The sequence below is a fragment of the Oryx dammah genome, unplaced genomic scaffold (genome assembly GCF_014754425.2).
Source record: "Oryx dammah isolate SB20612 unplaced genomic scaffold, SCBI_Odam_1.1 HiC_scaffold_1, whole genome shotgun sequence".
NCBI classification, from domain to species: Eukaryota; Metazoa; Chordata; class Mammalia; order Artiodactyla; family Bovidae; genus Oryx; species Oryx dammah.
Genome location: NW_024070185.1, coordinates 6,881,082 through 6,900,390, shown reverse-complemented (window position 1 = coordinate 6,900,390; position 19,309 = coordinate 6,881,082). Strand labels below are relative to the sequence as shown.

The 19,309-nt window shown below is 37.7% G+C and overlaps 1 protein-coding gene across 2 annotated transcripts in view; it reads left to right on the top strand.

Annotated features, from left to right (window-relative positions):
- GLRA3 (glycine receptor alpha 3) overlaps nucleotides 1-19,309 on the top strand; it is a 186,631-nt gene that overhangs the window by 144,516 nt on the left and 22,806 nt on the right. For both annotated transcript variants that reach the window (XM_040232270.1, XM_040232354.1), the window contains exons 6-7: nucleotides 2,450-2,587; nucleotides 4,690-4,904. In XM_040232270.1, coding sequence (XP_040088204.1) covers nucleotides 2,450-2,587; nucleotides 4,690-4,904 — 353 coding nt within the window. The remainder of the gene's footprint in view (nucleotides 1-2,449; nucleotides 2,588-4,689; nucleotides 4,905-19,309) is intronic.

Here is a 19,309-nt window from a genome sequence, read left to right as displayed (position 1 = left end):
TGTAATTCAGCTCTTTCAGGGACATCCTATTCCAGGTATTGTGGGAGGAGGGAAGGTAATCAGTTTCCTTCCAGACACATCACTTTGTTCAGTCTAATCTATGCATCACCAGCTATTTCTACTATTATCACACACACAGCCTCCTGTCTACAACATTAACTAGCAGAGAATTTGTTTGGGAGTTTCTCGTGTTTGCTGTTTTCATTCACCTAGAGCTTTTGCTTCCTTTTTCTGACCCCTTGACTTAGTTCGAGAAAGGAATGGCAAACCACTTCAGTATTCTTGCCTTGAAAACCCCATGAAGAGTGTGAAAATGCAAAAAGATAGGACACTGAAAGATGAACTTCCAGGTCGGTAGGTGCCCAATATGCTTCTGGAGAAGAGTGGAGAAATAACTCCAGAAAGAATGAAGAGACAGAGCCAAAGGAAAAACAACACTCAGCTGTTGATGTGACTGGTGATGGAAGTAAAGTCTGATGCTATAAAGAACAATACTGCATAGGAACCTGGAATGTTAGGTCCATGAATCAAGGTAAATTGGAAGTGATCCAATAGGAGATGGCAAGAATGAACATTGACATTTTAGGAATCAGTGAACTGAAATGGACTGAAATGGACGAATTTAACTCAGATGACCATCATATCTATGACTGCTGCAAGATACCTTAGAAGAAATGGAATAGCCCTCATAGTCAAGTCGAGTCAAGTCATAGTTCCTCTGCCTTTTCTAAATCCAGCTTGAACATCTGGAAGTTCACGGTTCATTTACTTTTGAAGCCTGGCTTGGAGAATTTTGGGGCTCCAAAATCACTGCAGATGGTGGCTGCAGCCATGAAATTAAAAGACACTTACTCCTTGGAAGAAAAGCTATGGCCAACCTAGACAGCATATTAAAAAGCAGAGACATTACTTTGCCAACAAAGGTCCATCTATGCAAAGCTGTGGTTTTTCCAGTGGTCATGTATGGATTTGAGAGTTGGACTATAAAGAAAGCAGAGCACTGAAGAACTGATGCTTTTGAACTGTGGTGTTGGAGAAGACTCATGAGAGTCCCTTGCACTGCAAGGAGATCAAACCAGTCAATCCTAAAGGAAATCAGTCATGAATATTCTTTGGAAGGACTGATGCTGAAGCTGAAGCTCCAATACCTTGGCCAGATGATGGGAAGAACTTACTCACTGGAAAAGACCCTGATGCTGGGAAAAATTGAAGGCAGGAGGATAAGGGGATGACAAAAGATGAGATGGTTGGATGGCATCACCAACTCAATAGACATGAGTTTGAGCAAGCTCCAGAAGTTGGTGATGGACAAGAAAGCCTAGTGTGCTCCAGTTCATGGGGTTGCAAAGAGTCAGACATGACTAAGCGACTGGACTGAACTGATTGACTTAGTTTGGAGGCCTGCCTCCAGGGCCGTTGTGAATGCTGGCAATCATCTTCCCCCACAGGTTACATTTCACATTGACTCCTTCTCTGCAACAGCCTTCACGTGTACATTTCACCAGCTTCTCACTCACAGGGAAGAAAAAGATACTACTACTATAGACAGAGGGCTTCCCTGGTGGCTCAGTTGCTAAAGAATCTGCCTGCACTGCAGGAGACCCAGGTTCGATCCCTTTGATCCCTGGGTCAGGAAGATCCCCAGGAGAAGGAAACGGCAACCCACTCCAGTACTCTTGCCTGGAAAATTCCATGGACAGAGGAGCCCGGTGGGCTACAGTCCACGGGATCGCAAAGAGTTGGACACAACTGAGCGACTTCACTTTCATTTTCTTTTCTTTCTACAGACAGAGGACATTTTAATTTACGAAAACATTCTGGCTTACTATAAAATACATTATTTAATTCTGTTCTTAATTGACTCGTTGCATGTACAAGAGTTTAATCCCTCCACAAACTTGTGGATTTTTATTTTTTTTTTGTACACTGGATAGCAAACATTTCCATCTAAAATACTCTTTTGTCCACTTTGGGACTCGGGGCAGAGAAACAGATGCAATAAGCGAAAGCAGTTAGTGATTAAACCAAGACAGGGATGAGCACTGTACATTCCCTCCCTGGATGTTATAGTTCAGGTCTTTCCTAACCAGTGACAATTTCAGCTTTTGTTTGAAAGGGCCCTGAATACTTTGAGAAAAGGTGAGGGAGACCTAATGTATTGGAAACAAAATGAATCATTGAGTGAATGCAGTATCTGCCTATCCTAAGGAAAGGATGTATATGCTATACTTATTATTAGCTTACTATATTTTCTTATGTTATTTGATAAACATTTCATATGAATAGACTTCAGTAGCCTGAAATTGTGCAATGCATAGCTCAGTCACTAGAGTTAAGATGACACTATTTGGTCTTCTCATTCTATGGGAAATCTACTAGTGATTTGTTAAAATTTCTCATCTTTGAATGCCCTGTTACATTCTAAATATTTTTATTATGTTTTGTCTAGTTGGGTACACAATGAATGATCTCATATTTGAATGGCAAGATGAGGCACCTGTACAAGTGGCAGAAGGACTCACTTTACCCCAGTTTCTGTTGAAAGAAGAGAAAGATTTACGATACTGCACTAAACATTACAACACAGGTAGGGGCTGAGTGTCCTTTATTTCACCTATGACTTGTTATATGCTCTCCAGATGCTTCTTATAGTGCTAGGCTAATTATCGCAGCAGTTTATAGCTGAATTTTTTTATAGTCATCGAGCAGAAAATGGACATCTTTGAAATTTGCAGAAAAGTTTTGACTCATTGCATGTTGCTATATAATTGGTTTGTATGGAACAAAAGAAATGCTTGGAATTCAGTTATATTTAAATAATTTCTTTTTGAAACACCTATAGTTAAATAATAATGCTCTTTTCAGAAAAGTTCCTTTACTTTCTATGTGAGCAGAAAAATGTACTTTTTAACTTTCCCTGGGTCATAAACATTGTGTTTGCTAACAAAAGGAAAGATATATTTAAGGCTTCTCTTGCCTAATTTTTTATTTTGGCCACAATGTCGTGCATTTCAAGATACTTCCTAAGCACTTGCCACTCACACTGATGCAGTAGCCTGTTACCTTTGAGGATAAATATCAGATGCATTTATCAACATCAAGGACTGCGAAACTTGTGCATTCATGGTATCTGTTCACCTTTCTCAGTTGGCATGGGATATTCCTGTAATATCTATTCTAACTCCTAACCTACTCTTACAAGTTCCCTTAAACTGCCCACAATTGAAATATTGCTCCCAAGTGGTGAGTGAATGCCCTTCCACTAACATCCTTAGAGTAACTATGATTCCTTTCGGGCTCAACACTTTCAGTAATGTGACCGGACTTTCATTGTACAGCCAGTCCTCCATATCCACGGGCTCATGGCCAAAGATTCAACTGACTAGGGAATGAAAATATTTGGAAAAAAATTCCAGAAAGTTCCAAAAAGCAAAGTTCTTCCTGTACCATTTATTTTTTATTTTACTTTAGTTTCTTTTTTAAAAACATAATTTTACTTATTTCTTTTTGGCTGTGCTGTGTGTGCTTAGTTGCTCCACAGCATGTGGGATCTTCCAGGATTGGGGATTGGACCCCTGTCTCCTTCATTGGCAGGTGGCTTTTTATCCATTGAGCCACCAGTAAAGCCCTGTACCATTTATTAAAGAGATCATTCTCTCCCTATTGAATAGTCTTAATCCTTTTTTAAAAATCAATTGACCATAAATGATCATAGAGTACCACACTTTGTAATTATTGTAAATTTGCAGCATGTCTTGAAATTACAAAGTGTGAGTTCACCAAATTTGTTCTTTTTTTCCCTCAAGGCTATTTTGGCTATTGTAGGTCTCTTGCATTTTCATACTAATTTTAAGATCAGCTTGTCAATTTCTACATAGAAACTAGGTGGAATTTTGATAGAAATTTCAATAAATTTGTAAATCAGGATGGGAAATATTGCAATTTTAACCATATGTCTTCTGATTAATGGCTACACAATGACCTTTTTTTAATGATCTTTAATTTTATTCAACTGTTTTGTTATTTTTTATTGTATAAGTTTTGCACTTTTTGTTAACTTTATTTCTAAATATTTTATTTTATTTGGTTCTTATATGAATGGAATTGTTGACTCAATTTAACTTTTGGATTGTTCATTGCTAGTGTACAGAAACACAATTGCTTTTCCTATATTGGTAGTGTATCTTTGTAACCTTACTGAACTTTTCAGCTCAAATAGATTTTTAATGAGTTTTTTAGGATTTTCTAAATACAAAGTAAATGGCTTCTGCTTACAGAGATAGTTTTGCTACTTACTTTTCGATCTAAATGCCTTTTACTTTTTTGCCTAATTATCCTGGCTAGAACCTCAAGGTATAGTGTTTAAAAGAAGGTACAAAAGCAGATATGAATCACGTAAAATCATAGACCTTTTAGTACCTAGACAACTATGAAGTGCTAATAAAATGTGAAATAATAATTTTATATATTATTTCCTGAAATAGCACACTTTCCTATTACATTGCTTCTAGATGCCAACATAAAAAAATATTTTTCAGAAACCAATTTGCATATATGGCATAGGATCCCATTTCATTAAAACATTATAATGTTTAGGGCAAAACTATTAAGAAAGCAACATTGTGACCTTTGATGCAATAGTGAAGACCTGTTTTTACCAATTGCTGCATTTATTTTGCAACCAATTAGGAAAGTTTACATGTATAGAAGTGCGATTCCATCTTGAACGACAAATGGGCTACTATCTGATCCAGATGTACATTCCAAGCCTCCTGATCGTCATTCTCTCCTGGGTTTCCTTCTGGATCAACATGGATGCTGCCCCAGCCCGGGTAGCCTTGGGAATAACCACTGTGCTGACCATGACCACACAGAGTTCAGGATCACGGGCTTCCTTACCGAAGGTGAGTGCCCTGAAAGGGCAGACACACGTGCATGCACTTATTTGTATGTGTATCATTATTTTTGCCAGATCTTTTTCGGTGTATTTACAGTTGGTCTCTGATTTGTGACAGTTTGACTTAAATCTTTTGGACTTTTGTATGGTGTGAGAGTGACAAGTATTCAGCAGAAACCACACCTCCAGCCTCGAATTTTGATCTTTTCCTGGGCCAGTGTTGCATGGTATCTGCTCTCAGGATGCTGGGTCGTGGCATCTACAGCACCCGTCAGCCATGTGATCAGGGGGGTAAACAGTGGATACACTCACAACACTTCTGCACCCAGGTAGCCATTCTATTTTTTACTGACAGTACAGTATTCAATAAATTACGTGAAATAGTCAATACTTTATTATAAAATGTTGGGAAGATCCCATATAGGAGGAAATGGCAACTCATTCCAGTATTCTTGCCTGGAGAATCCCAAGGACAGAGGAGCCTGGTGGGTTACAGTCCATGGCATCGCAAAGAGTCAGACACGACTGAGTGTCTGAGCACACAGGCTTTGGGTTAGATGATTTTGCCTACTAAGTGTTCTGATCATGTTTCAAGTAGGCTGGCTTAAGCTATGATGTTCATAGGTTAGGGGTATTAAATGCCTTTTCAACTTAAGGTTATTTTCAACCTACAGTGGGATTATCTCGATGTAACCCCATCGTAAACTGAGGAAGAACTGTATTCATCACCAGTTTTTAAAGTAATATATAATCGAGGCAGAAAAAAATTATAAAATGGAGACATAGGTGAAGGAAAAAATTCTACCAAACAATGATATCTCTTATCCGTAGCTTGTGTTATGACCCCCAATTATTTAAACATCAATAATACTCTTATGTGCGATAAAATTTATTATCTACAGATTTTTAAATATTTAGAAGTATATCAAACTTGCATGTAAGTTGAATCTATAGAGTAACTAAAGGGCAGTGTATGACTCCATTGCATAGATGTGTCATAATAATCTATGCACTCTCTATTCGGACTAATACAACAATGAACATTTATATAATGATTGTTATATACATGAATATATATGTGCAAGTGTGTACACACACATATACATACATGAATGTATAACTCTACATGCATTTGTATTATTTTCTTAGTATTAATTCTTAGAACTGGAATTGTTGCACTGATAGCTGTATGCATTGATCTGCATTGCCAAATTTCCCTTGAGAAAAATTTATAGCAATTATACTCCCACAAGTACTGTATGAAAATGCCCGTAGTCAAATGCCCTACGTAGAAAATGCCCTGGGCTAAATACAGTGTTTACTGTTTTGTGTGTGTGTTTGCTTTGGCTTTTGAGCAGCCATAGGTCAATAAAAAGAAAAACTTATCTAATACATAATATTTCATTCTGTGCTGAGCTGCCAGAATTAAAACTATTCCTGTATGAGGTTTGTAAAAGACCCAGTACCGTTTTTTTTAAAGATGTGGTGAAATAAAACATAAAAGTCCTTTTTATCCATTTAGCAGCATAGCAACAGAAAATTATTTTCTTTTCCTAAGTGGTTCCTAAGAAAGAAATTTCTATTATCTAAATTAAGTAATCCTGTCTGGCCTCCAACAAGCTCCACTATTCTTTTCATTACAACGATGTACATTAATGTAATAAAATCATATTACCTTTTCTTGTATGTTTGACGCTGTTTTCCCACCATGCCAAGTAAATTATAGATCTGCTGTCATGGCTTGCTTTACCCCTTGCTATGAATTGCATCTCTGACTAATTTATTCAGTTAAATATCTAAATAAATAGAAGTTGATGGCAGAACATTTTATCATTATAAATGTTACTTACTATTGAAAGAATTAATATTTAGCAATGCTCACTCTGCCTTGCTAAGACTGAATGGTTGTCTTTCAAAATAAGGTTTACTTTGATTAACATATAATTGTATTTTCAAAATGATCCATATCAACTAGTGTTTTATAAAATATTGTCCAAGTGAAAACTGTAAATCTGCTTGTAAGATTAGGTGCTTATTTATACACATATAAATGTCTCAAGGGCGCTGAGTAATAACTGAAGTTTCATAGTCGATTTGTAAATGAAATTACTAGTTTACTCACTGATTTTCCTCACTGAGCTAAACAGAAATGAAAGCTCATTCATTCCATAAGTTGTTATCCAGAAGGTGGGGGTACTTAATGATCTGTTTAAGGAACCTACAGATTCTATGAGGCACAGCATAAACACATTTGGATAAAGAGATTAAGGCAGAATTAGGAGAGCATGAAGGGGTGGGTGGATGAAGCAGAAATAAAGAAAGCAGTAAATTAAAAAGAAACAGAATGGAAACATGAGTTTTTTTTTTAAAGGAAGAAAGGTCTGAGATGACTTCATTCTTCTTCTCAAGAACCAGAGAGATGTTGTGGGGAGAAGGGTGGGAGGGGGGTTCATGTTTGGGAATGCATGTACACCCGTGGTGGATTCATGTCAATGTATGGCAAAACCAATACAGAATTGTAAAGTAAAATAAAAAATAAATAAATAAGAAAATTTTTTAAGGCATTAATTTCATCATGATCTCAAGGAAGGAATAAATTTTCAAGTATGAAGTCAGTTACATTACATACATAGATGTATACAAAGTCTATCTCTCAGATCATAGAGACACTGAAAGTATGATAGCAGATTTATTTTGACCCATAAAAAAGAATTGATTAGAAAACAGATATCTTAAGAGTCAGTAATTATCTTAGCCTTTGTGATATTTAAGGCACAGGTGATGTGCAGCAGTTATGTACACTAGAATTCAGGATGGCATATGCTGAAGTCTGAGAATAAACAAAAAGTTCCTATTGAATGAGATCATTCAAAAGGGTAGAATGTCTCTTGAAAAAAATGCACTCCTGATATTGTGATTTGGAAAGGCAAAGGGCAAGGGCTCACACTGGATTTAGGAATAGAAGTGTGAAACCATGCCCCTTAAGATCTGCTATTCTCACCCTCCCAAAAGAACGCTCAGATGCCTGAAAATCTAGCCATGGAAACATCCACCATTCTCCTATTGATGAAATCTAGGAAGGAGGAAAACAAAATTAAATTCAGGAAAACAATAGGGGATTATCAGACATGGGAGGAAGAAATGATAAATCACTAATTTATGATCATCGCTAAGTGTTTTGTCAGGCTCTGTGCCAGTACATCTCCTGTAGATAAGAAGGAGCTTGGAAATATGTCAAATAAAAGTCAAAGTAGAAAATCTCTGAGAATGTACTTGAGCCAGCACCTCATGAACTATAGACCTGAGATTCCTCTCTGAAATTTCCTGTTGCACTGGCCTCAACAGTGTCATAAATCAGGAGTATGAGAGCCCAAAGCAAGAAAACTCCTGTGATTCATTTCTTGGAGCTTGGAGCAATCTGGCATTTCCGCAGGGCCTGCAGTAGGTGGCCAGAAGAGGTGACAATGCATCCTACTGCCAGCAATTTTTCAAAGTTAGAAAACTTTAGGAATACTTCCTAACATTATCTATTTGGAGTAGAATGAGTGAGGAAAAATGGTGGTGATCAAAGAGCCACGTCATGGAGGCTTTTATAAAACTTGGTAAGCATAAAGCTTATTTTGGATGGATTTTAGAAGGATTTTATTGAGAGGAGTGATCACTCTCATTTCTATGTGAAGATCAGATAGAAGAGGTAAAAATGGAAGCAGAGGTGCTACCATGAAAACAATAGTTCAGAGCCGAGGATGATCTGGCTAGGTTGGTAGCTGCAGAGATGAAGCATCGCAGGTGGAGTTAGAAAGATGTAGGTTTTTTTTTTTTTTTTTTAGAGAAAGTATATTTGCAGGTGAAAGAGACAGGATTTGCTTCTGAACTGAATTTTGAGGATTAAGGGAAAATCAGGAGTCAAAAGTGGCTTTCAGCTGGGTAATGGCATGTAGTCGTAATATTTACTCATAAGGAAGGTCAAAGAGGTCTTTGGTTAAGCATGTTAACTTTTAGATGTGTATGATAGCCACACTGAATTGTCAAAAAGTCAGAACTTTCAAAGTTCTGACCAGGGACATCCAGGCCTAAGCCTTCAAGGAGTGAACTACAGATTGATAGGGAAGCAGACCAGAGATGATTCTTCGAAGAGCAAATGAAAGTCCAGAAAGAGGAGGAAGTATATTCAAAGTATATTTTAGTGTATATACTGTATATCAAAGTGTCTTCCCTCCTTTTTTCCTCTAGGACTCTGTCTCCACCATGCACAAGAAAAGGTTATACAGCTTAGTTACAGCCTAGACCCATTTACCTCAAAACCCTTCTCACAAACTCTTTGAGATTACCAACATTTTGTGATTTTTTTTTTTTAGATGTGGAAAAGCAATACTCCTTGGGAGAATTAGATTTTAACCCAGGTGAAAGAGAGAGTAGTGTTAGTCATTAAACTATTTTTTAGTATATATTTGATTTATATTAATATGTTGTTAAGATCTTGACACTGAGGGAATTATTCAATATATTTTTTATTCAGTATTGAGATGGGTAGAAATAGAGAAAATAATAAGAGGAACAAAATATAATTTTAATTTATAAACTGTGATTCTAGAAAGAACTGCTTTAGGAAACTCCACAAAAGTCTAGGTATACAATGGTATCTTCCCTTATCCGGTCTGTGAAACCCACCAGGAATAGCTTTTTGAGAGGATAGCCTCAAAATTTTTACATATTTTTATCCTCAGAACGTGATACAGGTCTATAGAGTAAATGTCATGCAGATATTTAAAGACAATGTGAGTTTTTAAACTTTGCTTAGTAGTTAACTTAAAAAGCAAGAATATGCCATTTTTTGTCCCTCTAAAAAGAATGTAGAAACTCAGTTGAATTACTTTTTATTTATGAAGAATCATATGTGCCCCTGAGAATCACCAAATTAATGAAAAAGGTATTAAATATTGCATGTATCTACCTTGAAGTATAATAAAAACGATGGTTCTTAGAAAACATCACAATAGCTTTCATATTAACACTTATTCTTGAAATCATCAACTATAGAAGTGATTATGATGATTAGATAAAATAAATCTAACTGAGATATTTATAATTGGATACCATGATTATGTGGGCACATGGAGGTCTATTGGCATTACACTGAAAAGACAGGGGATGGGAAGGAAAATGAAGTATTCGTATTTACTATTGCCATTTCTAATTAGTTCTCATTCTTCTAAAAAATAAATAAAAACTACCCTGCAGTTTTAAAGGAGAGTACCTTGTAAATATCAGCAGTAATTAAATGGGGAGAGGGGTTGTATAGTAACCAGGTTTTCCTATTGATAACTGTTACTGTCAATAATGTTTTGATTCTCACTATTTGAATATAAGATTCTAATATTGGGTCTTCCCTGGAGGTCCAGTGGTTAAGATTTTACCTTCCAATGAAGGGGATGCAAGCTCTGTCCCTGGTGGGAGAGCTAAGATCCTACATAATGTTTTGATTCTCACTATTTGAATATAAGATTCTAATATTGGTCTTCCCTGGAGGTCCAGTGGTTAAGACTTTACCTTCCAATGAAGGGGATGCGAGCTCTGTCCCTGGTGGGAGAGCTAAGATCCCACCTGCTTTGGGGCCAAAAAACCAAAACATAAAGTAGAAGCAGTATTGTGACACATCCAATAAAAACTTTAAAAATGGTCCACATTAAAGAAAAAAATCTTTTGAAAAAAGACTCTAGTATCTATTCAAAGTATAGTTAACAAAAATTACTTCAATCAAGTTCAATACAAATATGATACAAGTGGGCTCATTTTTAATTCATTAACATGACACAATAGTTATTAAGTATATTTAAGTTTATAATACAGTATTTGACGTGAATAATATATTTAATTTAAAAGTACTTTCATTGAATATGTTAATAGTTTTTTTCCCTGCCTTATTCCTGTAGGAAAAAGAGAAAGAAAAAAGGTGCAAGAATTTTAATAATTATTTACTCCTGCCCTTTCTTTTAAAAGCAAAAGATATACTACATATGAATATTATTCAATTTTATTACTGCTTTTTCTGTCTTCAGTAATAAGTAATTCCTAAACATAGGTAGATCCCAGAGTAAGAATAGAAATTGATAGTTGTCTCTGGTTCTATGTTTGATCTTAGTGCCTAAAATTAATAGGCTTACTAGGTCTCATTAAGTTGAATTTAACAATTATCAAGCAGGTCCTCTCTGGAGGACATAGACACAGAGCCATGACATAAGTTCTTAAATCTAACGGCACAATTTGGAGAAAATATATGATCAAATCACAAAGTTTAAAAATGTTTGAAATGATATAATACAGGAGCTTTAACATCAAACTAAGTTTACAAACGAAAGGTGTTTATGCAACTTGGAGCCAATTTTACCCTATTTAATGTCTTAAACTCCCCTTCACATAAATCCTACAGTCCATACCATGACCCACCCTCCCCGCTGACAGATAAAATCTGATGTAAAACTCCCCCTTTGCCAAGGGAATAAAGAATTTGGTCCCCCAATCAGTGTTAGACATAGCTTACAAGTTTTATCTGTCTTCCTGATTTCTGGTTGAAGTTAAATATGAAAATGTCAGATCTTGAGGTGTTGGGAAAAGGGGTCGGAAAGGTATATAGGTATAATAAAGATGATGTTCTAGAAATACAAAACTTTCAGTGCAAGAATGCACAGGGGAGAGAAGTCACAAATATAATTCGACTTTCCTTAAGCAGGTCACACACAAAAAATATTAACAAATGTCAGTAACAATGTGCACCTAAGTAGCATTTCTAGCAACATCTAGATTTTTTTGCTAGTCTTAAGAATCATGTCCTATAGAAAAGATGGCAATAAAACTCCCATAATTGAAGCAAAAGTCAGGGACAATGGAGTGACCTTTCAAAATACCTTACCGTTTTTAATTGTGTTTTTCTCATCTGGTGATTGGAAAGATTTGTCAAGTTTATGACTTAGGATATAATGCAGTTCTGCCATTAAGACTCTCTGATACATTTCACTTCTTAAAGTAAAAGCTTTTACAGGGCCAATAAAGACTCTATGCAAAGCATCATTCACTTACTAAGTTTATGACGATTGTAATTAGTATGAACGTAACGTGTAGGATTCTGCAGTTGTGAATTGCCCTCCAGGATGATAAACATCAGAGTTCACAAAATCTGTGTGATTCACCACCTAGAATTCCAAGAATACAGACAATTCCAAGTTCTGCAGACAGTTCATTTTCTTTTTCAGTTTGCTTCATTTTACTTTGACACTTATAAAAAAAAAGTTATTTTTTTTCTTTCATCTCTCTGGCTTTTAGTCTTAAATGAAACTCAAAATAATTTTGAAACTAATATAATATTTTTTCCTATAAGCATTACAATATTCAAAATTCTTATACAGCTTTTACACTGGAAGAAATGAGGGATTAAGTGTACTACAATTAGGGTTTTACAGATCGAAAGATAAATAAATACCAATGTGATCTGAAACACCCCCCCACCTTAGATAAAAGCCATGACACAAGCAGGAAATTTTCCAGCATAACTCAGAAAAAATCCTTTGAGCCACTTGCCCATTCCACAGCCAGGATTACTCATCGATTTGACAGTTCAGAGGAACTGGGAGAATTTACCAGGATTGGTCATCATCCAATGGAGAATGAATCACCCTACTGAAAGGACTGTTTTAACTAATCAAAAGCAATATACTGTGATGTTTGTTATACCTCTTTCTCAAATAAAAAGCAAATTTGAACTGAGAGAAGAATTGAGAAAATGCTCACTGTCCTGGGATATTAACCTTGTAGAGTGCCTGTGTGTCGGTTTGCGTTGGATTTGGAGATTCACACCACTTTCTGGTTTAATCAGTTTCTTATCCTTCAAAGCTGTGCTTCTTATAAGTGCACTATAAATTTCTATTTCTAGAAATTCTTGATTAATAGTAGTCTGGGTTATAACTGATAAATTAGTAAGTATAATTTGCTATAATTTAGTAGTGTGGCTTATAGTCTAATCAATATTTACCCATTCATGCCTTATCATCTACCACCAGGACCGTATTTGTCCTAAGGCGATCCATTTGATCATTTCTATGCATGGTAAGATAAAGTTATGTATCTTGACAAGAAGCCTCTCAATTACAGCAGATGGTGCCAGTCATATAGTTAAGCTCAGTCAATGATCTTGTAAAGGAATATAATCTAAAATTGTTGCTACTTAATTATCTCACCAAAAACTTGCCTTACAAAATTGATTTATGAAGAGTTGCCTGAGATACGTGCGAGCCATCTCTTCCTCTGAATCAAAGAGGAACACAACCAGATGACTCTGGAGGCTATATGCACACATAAGTAAACAGCTGGGTCTGGTGGGACTAGTAAGGGACAAGGATGAGTATTAACTGGTGAGGTGTGGTCCGTACTTGGAGGCACAGTCTTTTTCTTTTTTCTGAGACCCTGTGTGGTACAAGTACACCATTCACATGCCTGAATTTACCTGGCAGCCTGCCTGTCTTTATAATCTGAATAATCTATTACCTCTGCTAGATTAAATCAACGCTTCAGAGCACTACCTGGATTCTTTTGTAACCTGCTTATGACTAATTTTACTGAACTCTGACCTGACATGGTTTGAACAAATGTGGAGTTAAAGATCAGCACTGTTTCCCGCCCCGCACCCCCCATCGTCCTCTCATTACTCAACAGCTGCTCTCTCTAAAGCAGTGAGTTTTGCCCTTTAACAAAGCCGCTTTCTGAGCTGACTATGGCTCAGATCATGAATTCCTTATTGCCAAATTCAGACTTAAACTGAAGAAAGTGGGGAAAACCACTAAGACCATTCAGATATGACCTAAATCAAATCCCTAACAACTATACAATGGAAGTGAGAAATAGATTTAAGGGCCTAGATCTGATAGAGTGCCTGATGAACTGTGGACAGAGGTTCATGACATTGTACAGGAGACAGGGATCAAGACCATCCCCAAGAAAAAGAAATGCAAAAAAGCAAAATGGCTGTCTGAGGAGACCTTACAAATAGCAGTGAAAAGAAGAGAAGCAAAAAGCAAAGGAGAAAAGGAAAGATATACCCATTTTAATGCAGAGTTCCAAAGAATAGCAAGGAGAAATAAGAAGGCCTTCCTCAGTGATCAGTGCAAAGAAATAGAGGAAAACCACAGAATGGGAAAGACTAGAGATCTCTTCAAGAAAATTACAGATACCAAAGGAACATTTCATGCAAAGATGGGCTCAATAAAGGACAGAAATGGTATGGACCTAACAGAAGCAGAAGATATTAAGAAGAGGTGGCAAGAATACACAGAAGAACTGTACAAGAAAGATCTTAAGGACCCAGATAATCACGATGGTGTGATCACTCACTTAGAGCCAGTCATCCTAGACTGGGAAGTCAAATGGGCCTTAGGAAGCCTCACTACAAAGAAAGGAGGTAATGGAATTCCAGTTGAGCTATTTCAAATCCTGTGAAAGTGCTGCACTCAATATGCCAGCATATTGGGAAAACTCAGCAGTGGTCACAGAACTGAAACAGGTCAATTTTCAGTCCAACCCCAAAGAAAGGCAGTGCCAAAGAATGCTCAAACTACCACAAAACTGCACTCATCTCACATGCTAGTAAAGTAATGCTCAAAAATTTCCAAGCCAGGCTTCACTACGTGAACTGTGAACTTCCAGATGTTCAAGCTGGATAAAAAAGGGAGAGGAACCAGAGGTCAAATTGCCAACATATGTTGAATCATTGAAAAAGCAAGAGAGTTCCAGAAAAACATCTATTTCTGCTTTATTGACTACGCCAAAGCCTTTGACTGTATGGCTAACAATAAACTGTGAAAAATTCTGAAAGTGATGGGAATACCAGACCACCTGACCTGCTTCTTGAGAAATCTGTATGCAGGTCAGGAAGCAACAGTTAGAACTGGACATGGAACAACACACTGGTTCCAAATAGGAAAAGGAGTACGTCAAGGCTGTATATTGTCACCCTGCTTATTTAACTTATATGCAGAATACATCATGAGAAACGCTGGGCTGGAAGAAGCACAAGCTGGAATCATGATTTCTGGGAGAAATATCAATAACCTCAGATATGCAGATGATACCACCCTTATGGCAGAAAGTGAAGAAGAACTAAAGAGCCTCTTGATGAAAGTGAAAGAGGAGAGTGAAAAAGTTGGCTTAAAACTCAGCGTTCAGAAAATCTGGTCCCATCACTTCATGGCAAATAGATGGAGAAACAGTGGAAACAGTGTCAGACTCTATTTTCTGGGGCTCCAAAGTCACTGCAGATGGTGACCAGCCTAGACAGCATATTAAAAAGCAGAAACATTACTTTGCCAACAAAGGTCTGTCTAGTCAAGATTATGGTTTTTCCAGTAGTTATGTATGGGTGTGAGAGTTGGACTATAAAGAAAGCTGAGCACCTAAGAATTGATTCTTTTGAACTGTGGTGTTGGAGAAGACTCTTGAGAGTCCCTTGGACTGCAAGGAGATCCAACCAGTCCATCCTAAAGGAAATCAGTCCTGAATATTCATTGGAAGGACTGATGAAGCTGAAACTCCAATACTTTGGCCACATGCTGCGAAGAGCTGACTCATTTGAATAGACCCTGATGCTGGGAAAGATTGAGGGCAGGACGAAAAGTGGATGACAGAGGATGAGATGGTTGGATGGCATCAGCGACTTGATGGACATGGGTTTGGGTGGACTCTGGGAATTGCTGATGGACAGGGAGGCCTGGCGTGCTGCAGTCCATGAGGTTACAAAGAGTTGGACACGACTGAGACACTGAACTGAACAGAACTGAAAGCTGCTCTAGTTCTCCCTTCAAGACATCACAGTGATCAGATCACAGTCCACACTTGTCTTCAATCCTGGACTTGTCAGAATCCTTTTTTTGTATGTTTGTTTTCAGAAGCACAGAGTAGACCCTCCCCACCTCCACTCACTTTGCCACCTATGGGCTTTGTCTCCCTTCCAGACACACGATGAGGTTGCACCTCCCAGGTCTGTTCTTGTCATGTTGACTATAAATAGTTCTGGCTAATGCTAAGGCAAGAGACTCAGTTCCATCCCTGGGTCTGGAAGATCCCCTGGAGGAGGAAATGGTAACCCATTCCAGTATTCTTGCCTCGAGAATCGCATAGACAGAGGAGCTTGGCAGCCTGCAGCCGATAGGGTCACAAAAAACCTGACATGACTGAGCACACAGGCACAAACACATAAACAATGAGTTTTGAGCCCAGTGATCTGTGCCTCTTCTGGCCTGGAGTATTTATTATCAAATGTGAGATGACCTATGCCCTAGTTTTCCTCTGCTGTGGTCACCACCAGTGTTCCAGAGAGTGACCACACCAGGAGCTGAGGTTACAGTGTGACGATGCTTGTCCAGAGTCTCCATCAGCTCTGAGTGGACATGGATTGAGCTTTGCTGTTTCAAGCCAGTGAGATTTGGGGTTGTTTGTTATTCTTATCTAATCCTAGTTTGAATCCTCCTATGCCCACTTCCTTGTATCATTGGAAGCAGATATAAAGAAATTCATGCTTAGGCAAGTTTCCTGAACATGAATGCTTCCCAGGGTCAAGGGGACTGGATTCCAATCTTTAACCAGGATAAGTAATAATGATAAAATCCAATATGCATCTTTTCAAGACTCCAGAAGCAGATTTTCTCTATTTTCTAATGATGACATTGCAAAGTATTGGGTTGGCCAAAAAGTTCATTCAGATTAAAATAAATAGACAATTTTCCTGGAAAAAAAAAATTACATGATCTAAGAAGTCTGTAGAATCAATGGTGCTTATATATTCCTTCCTCACATTATAAAACTTATTTTTTAACATGAAAAAGATAAGGCTTTGCAGTAACCCAGCTCCTTGTACATTCAAATGATAATTTAGCAAGCTGATCTCTTCCCAGATTATCACGTGGCAAGTAGGCAACTGTCTCATAAAAACACTTCACCCTAACTAATGTAAGAATATTATTGAGGGGACTCTCATTGTATTTCAAAGGGTAAAATGTTTCCCTGATAGAATTTCGCTTCTGCAGAGCAAATACTTGGTTTTTAATGTGGTAATTACACATTAAAAATTGTCACAACTTACCACAATTTAATGTGGTAAATTACACATTAAATTCTCACAACTCCTTTTCTACGTTGTCTACTAGGAAGTTTATTGTCGGATTTTAGGATCAGCAAACATAAGAACCCTCCAATGTGTATACTATGAAATGACTTAAGCCTTAATTATCATGTAAAAATTGAAGAGCCTGGAATATTAAGATACAGATAGTTATTTCTATTTAGTGTGCTCACGATTGTTAGCTTATGGTGGTGGCTTAAATAGAAGGAGCCTAATAACCAGGTGATGTAGAATAGTAGTTGAGTTACAGATTTTTTAGCCAGATGACCTGTTTTCAAATCCTAGCTTTGCAACTTAGTAGCATCGTAAGTTTGTCCAGGTTTCTATGATAGAATATCGTAGATGAGGTGGTTTATAGACAATAGAAACTAGAGCTTGGGAAGTTCAAGATCAAGGTGCTGGCAGATTCAGTGTCTGGTGAGAGCCCATTGGCCAGTCCACAGATGGCAATCTACAGGCTGCGTTCTTTCCTAATGGAAGAGGCAACCCACTCTCTGGAGTCCTTTTTATAAAAGCACTAATCCCATTCACGAGGGTTCTACCCTCATGACCTAACGACTCCCCAAAGATCTCACCTCCTATTACCATCACCTTAGAGGTATATTTCAACATCAGGATTTTTGAAGGACCATATTCAGTGTATAGCAGTAGCTATGTGATGTTATTTTTTTATTGGACTGTAATTGCTTTACAATATTGTGTTAATTTCTGTTGTACAACAATGTGAATCAGCTATACTTACATATATATTCCCTCCCTCTTGAATCTCCCTCCCACTCCACCCCTCCAGGTCATCACAGGACACTGAGCTGAGCTCCTTGTGTTATACTGCAGCTTCCCACTAGCTATCTATTTTACACAGGGTAGTGTAAAGGGGACGACAGAAGATGAGATGGTTGGATGGCATCACTGACTCAATGGACATGTTTGAGCAAGCTCTGGGAGTTGGTGATGGACAGGGAAGCCTGTCATGCTGCAGTCCATGGGGTCACAAAGAGTCGGACATGACCGAGCTACTGAACTGAACTGAACTGAGTGTATATAATGACAAGTTATTTCACATGTCTCGGTCTCCTCACCTTTAAAAGAGGAATAGTTGTGTGGATTAAAAGTGTTACTTTCGGACAATTACTAAGAAAACTCAGTAGTTCTACAGACACTCCTAAGAACACTCCTAATAACATAGTTATTATAATTATTTCTCTAATAATAAATGGCCAGTGATTGCAAGTCACTCCACATGGTTCAATCAATTAAACATTATCTGAGAGCCCGTCATATAACTGGCACTGTGTTAGGTCCTTGAAACACAAAGGTGAATAAGACCTGGCCCTTGCCTAGACTCACAAGATACATTAGTCCAAAAGGAGAAAGATATGTAAATGGATAATGATGATACAGTGCGACAAGGCCAATAATAAGATTAATTATTTGGTGTTTGCTGTCAACACATAGTTTGCTAAAATATAGATATATTTCAACTTGAAATCCTCCGGGACATACTCATTTTTTCATTCCTCCACCCAGAGTTTTAGGAAAATGGCCCTTAGGGGCTGTGGGACAGAGTAATTAGCTGAAGGAGGGGGGGGCATTTAAATGATGCTCTCCAGTAGTCACCTTGTAAGAACTACCCACAGATGAATATCATTACAACTGCAATGAGTCATCTGAGAGATGGGTTCGAGGAGGAAAGTGGAGGTAAGAAGGTGAGAAGGGCTGTACTGATCTGAGAATTTGGAGGTTTCCCTGAAATCATGGCTTTTAGGATAAAGTCTGAAGGATTTAACAAGGGTTCCATAAAGGAAGGAGTGTTTCAGACAGAAGTAAGAGGGAGTTCAAAGCTGCTGAGGCAGGATGGAGCTTGTCCATTGGTCTCTTTGCCAAGAACTAGAGGAAGAAACGTGAAGAATGATGGGCAAGTAAGAAAGTGGCCTGAGATGGTCGTTGTATCACACCCTCAGAGAGGCCTTCAGGGACTGTGCCACCTAACAGCCCCCGTCACACTGTCCCTTTCCCATGACCTTACAAGGGTTTCATTATTGCAGTTCTCTTATCTTTATTTATGTGATTATTTTTGCTGTTTATTTCCCCACTCTTGAATGTTGGTTCCAATAGCACAGGGAACTCAGTTCAGTGCTCTGTGATGACTTAGAGGGGGGTGAGGGGTAAGAGGGAGGTCTCAGATGGGAATACCTGTGTGTATACACATAGCTGATTCATTTGTTGTATACAGCAGAAACTAACACAAC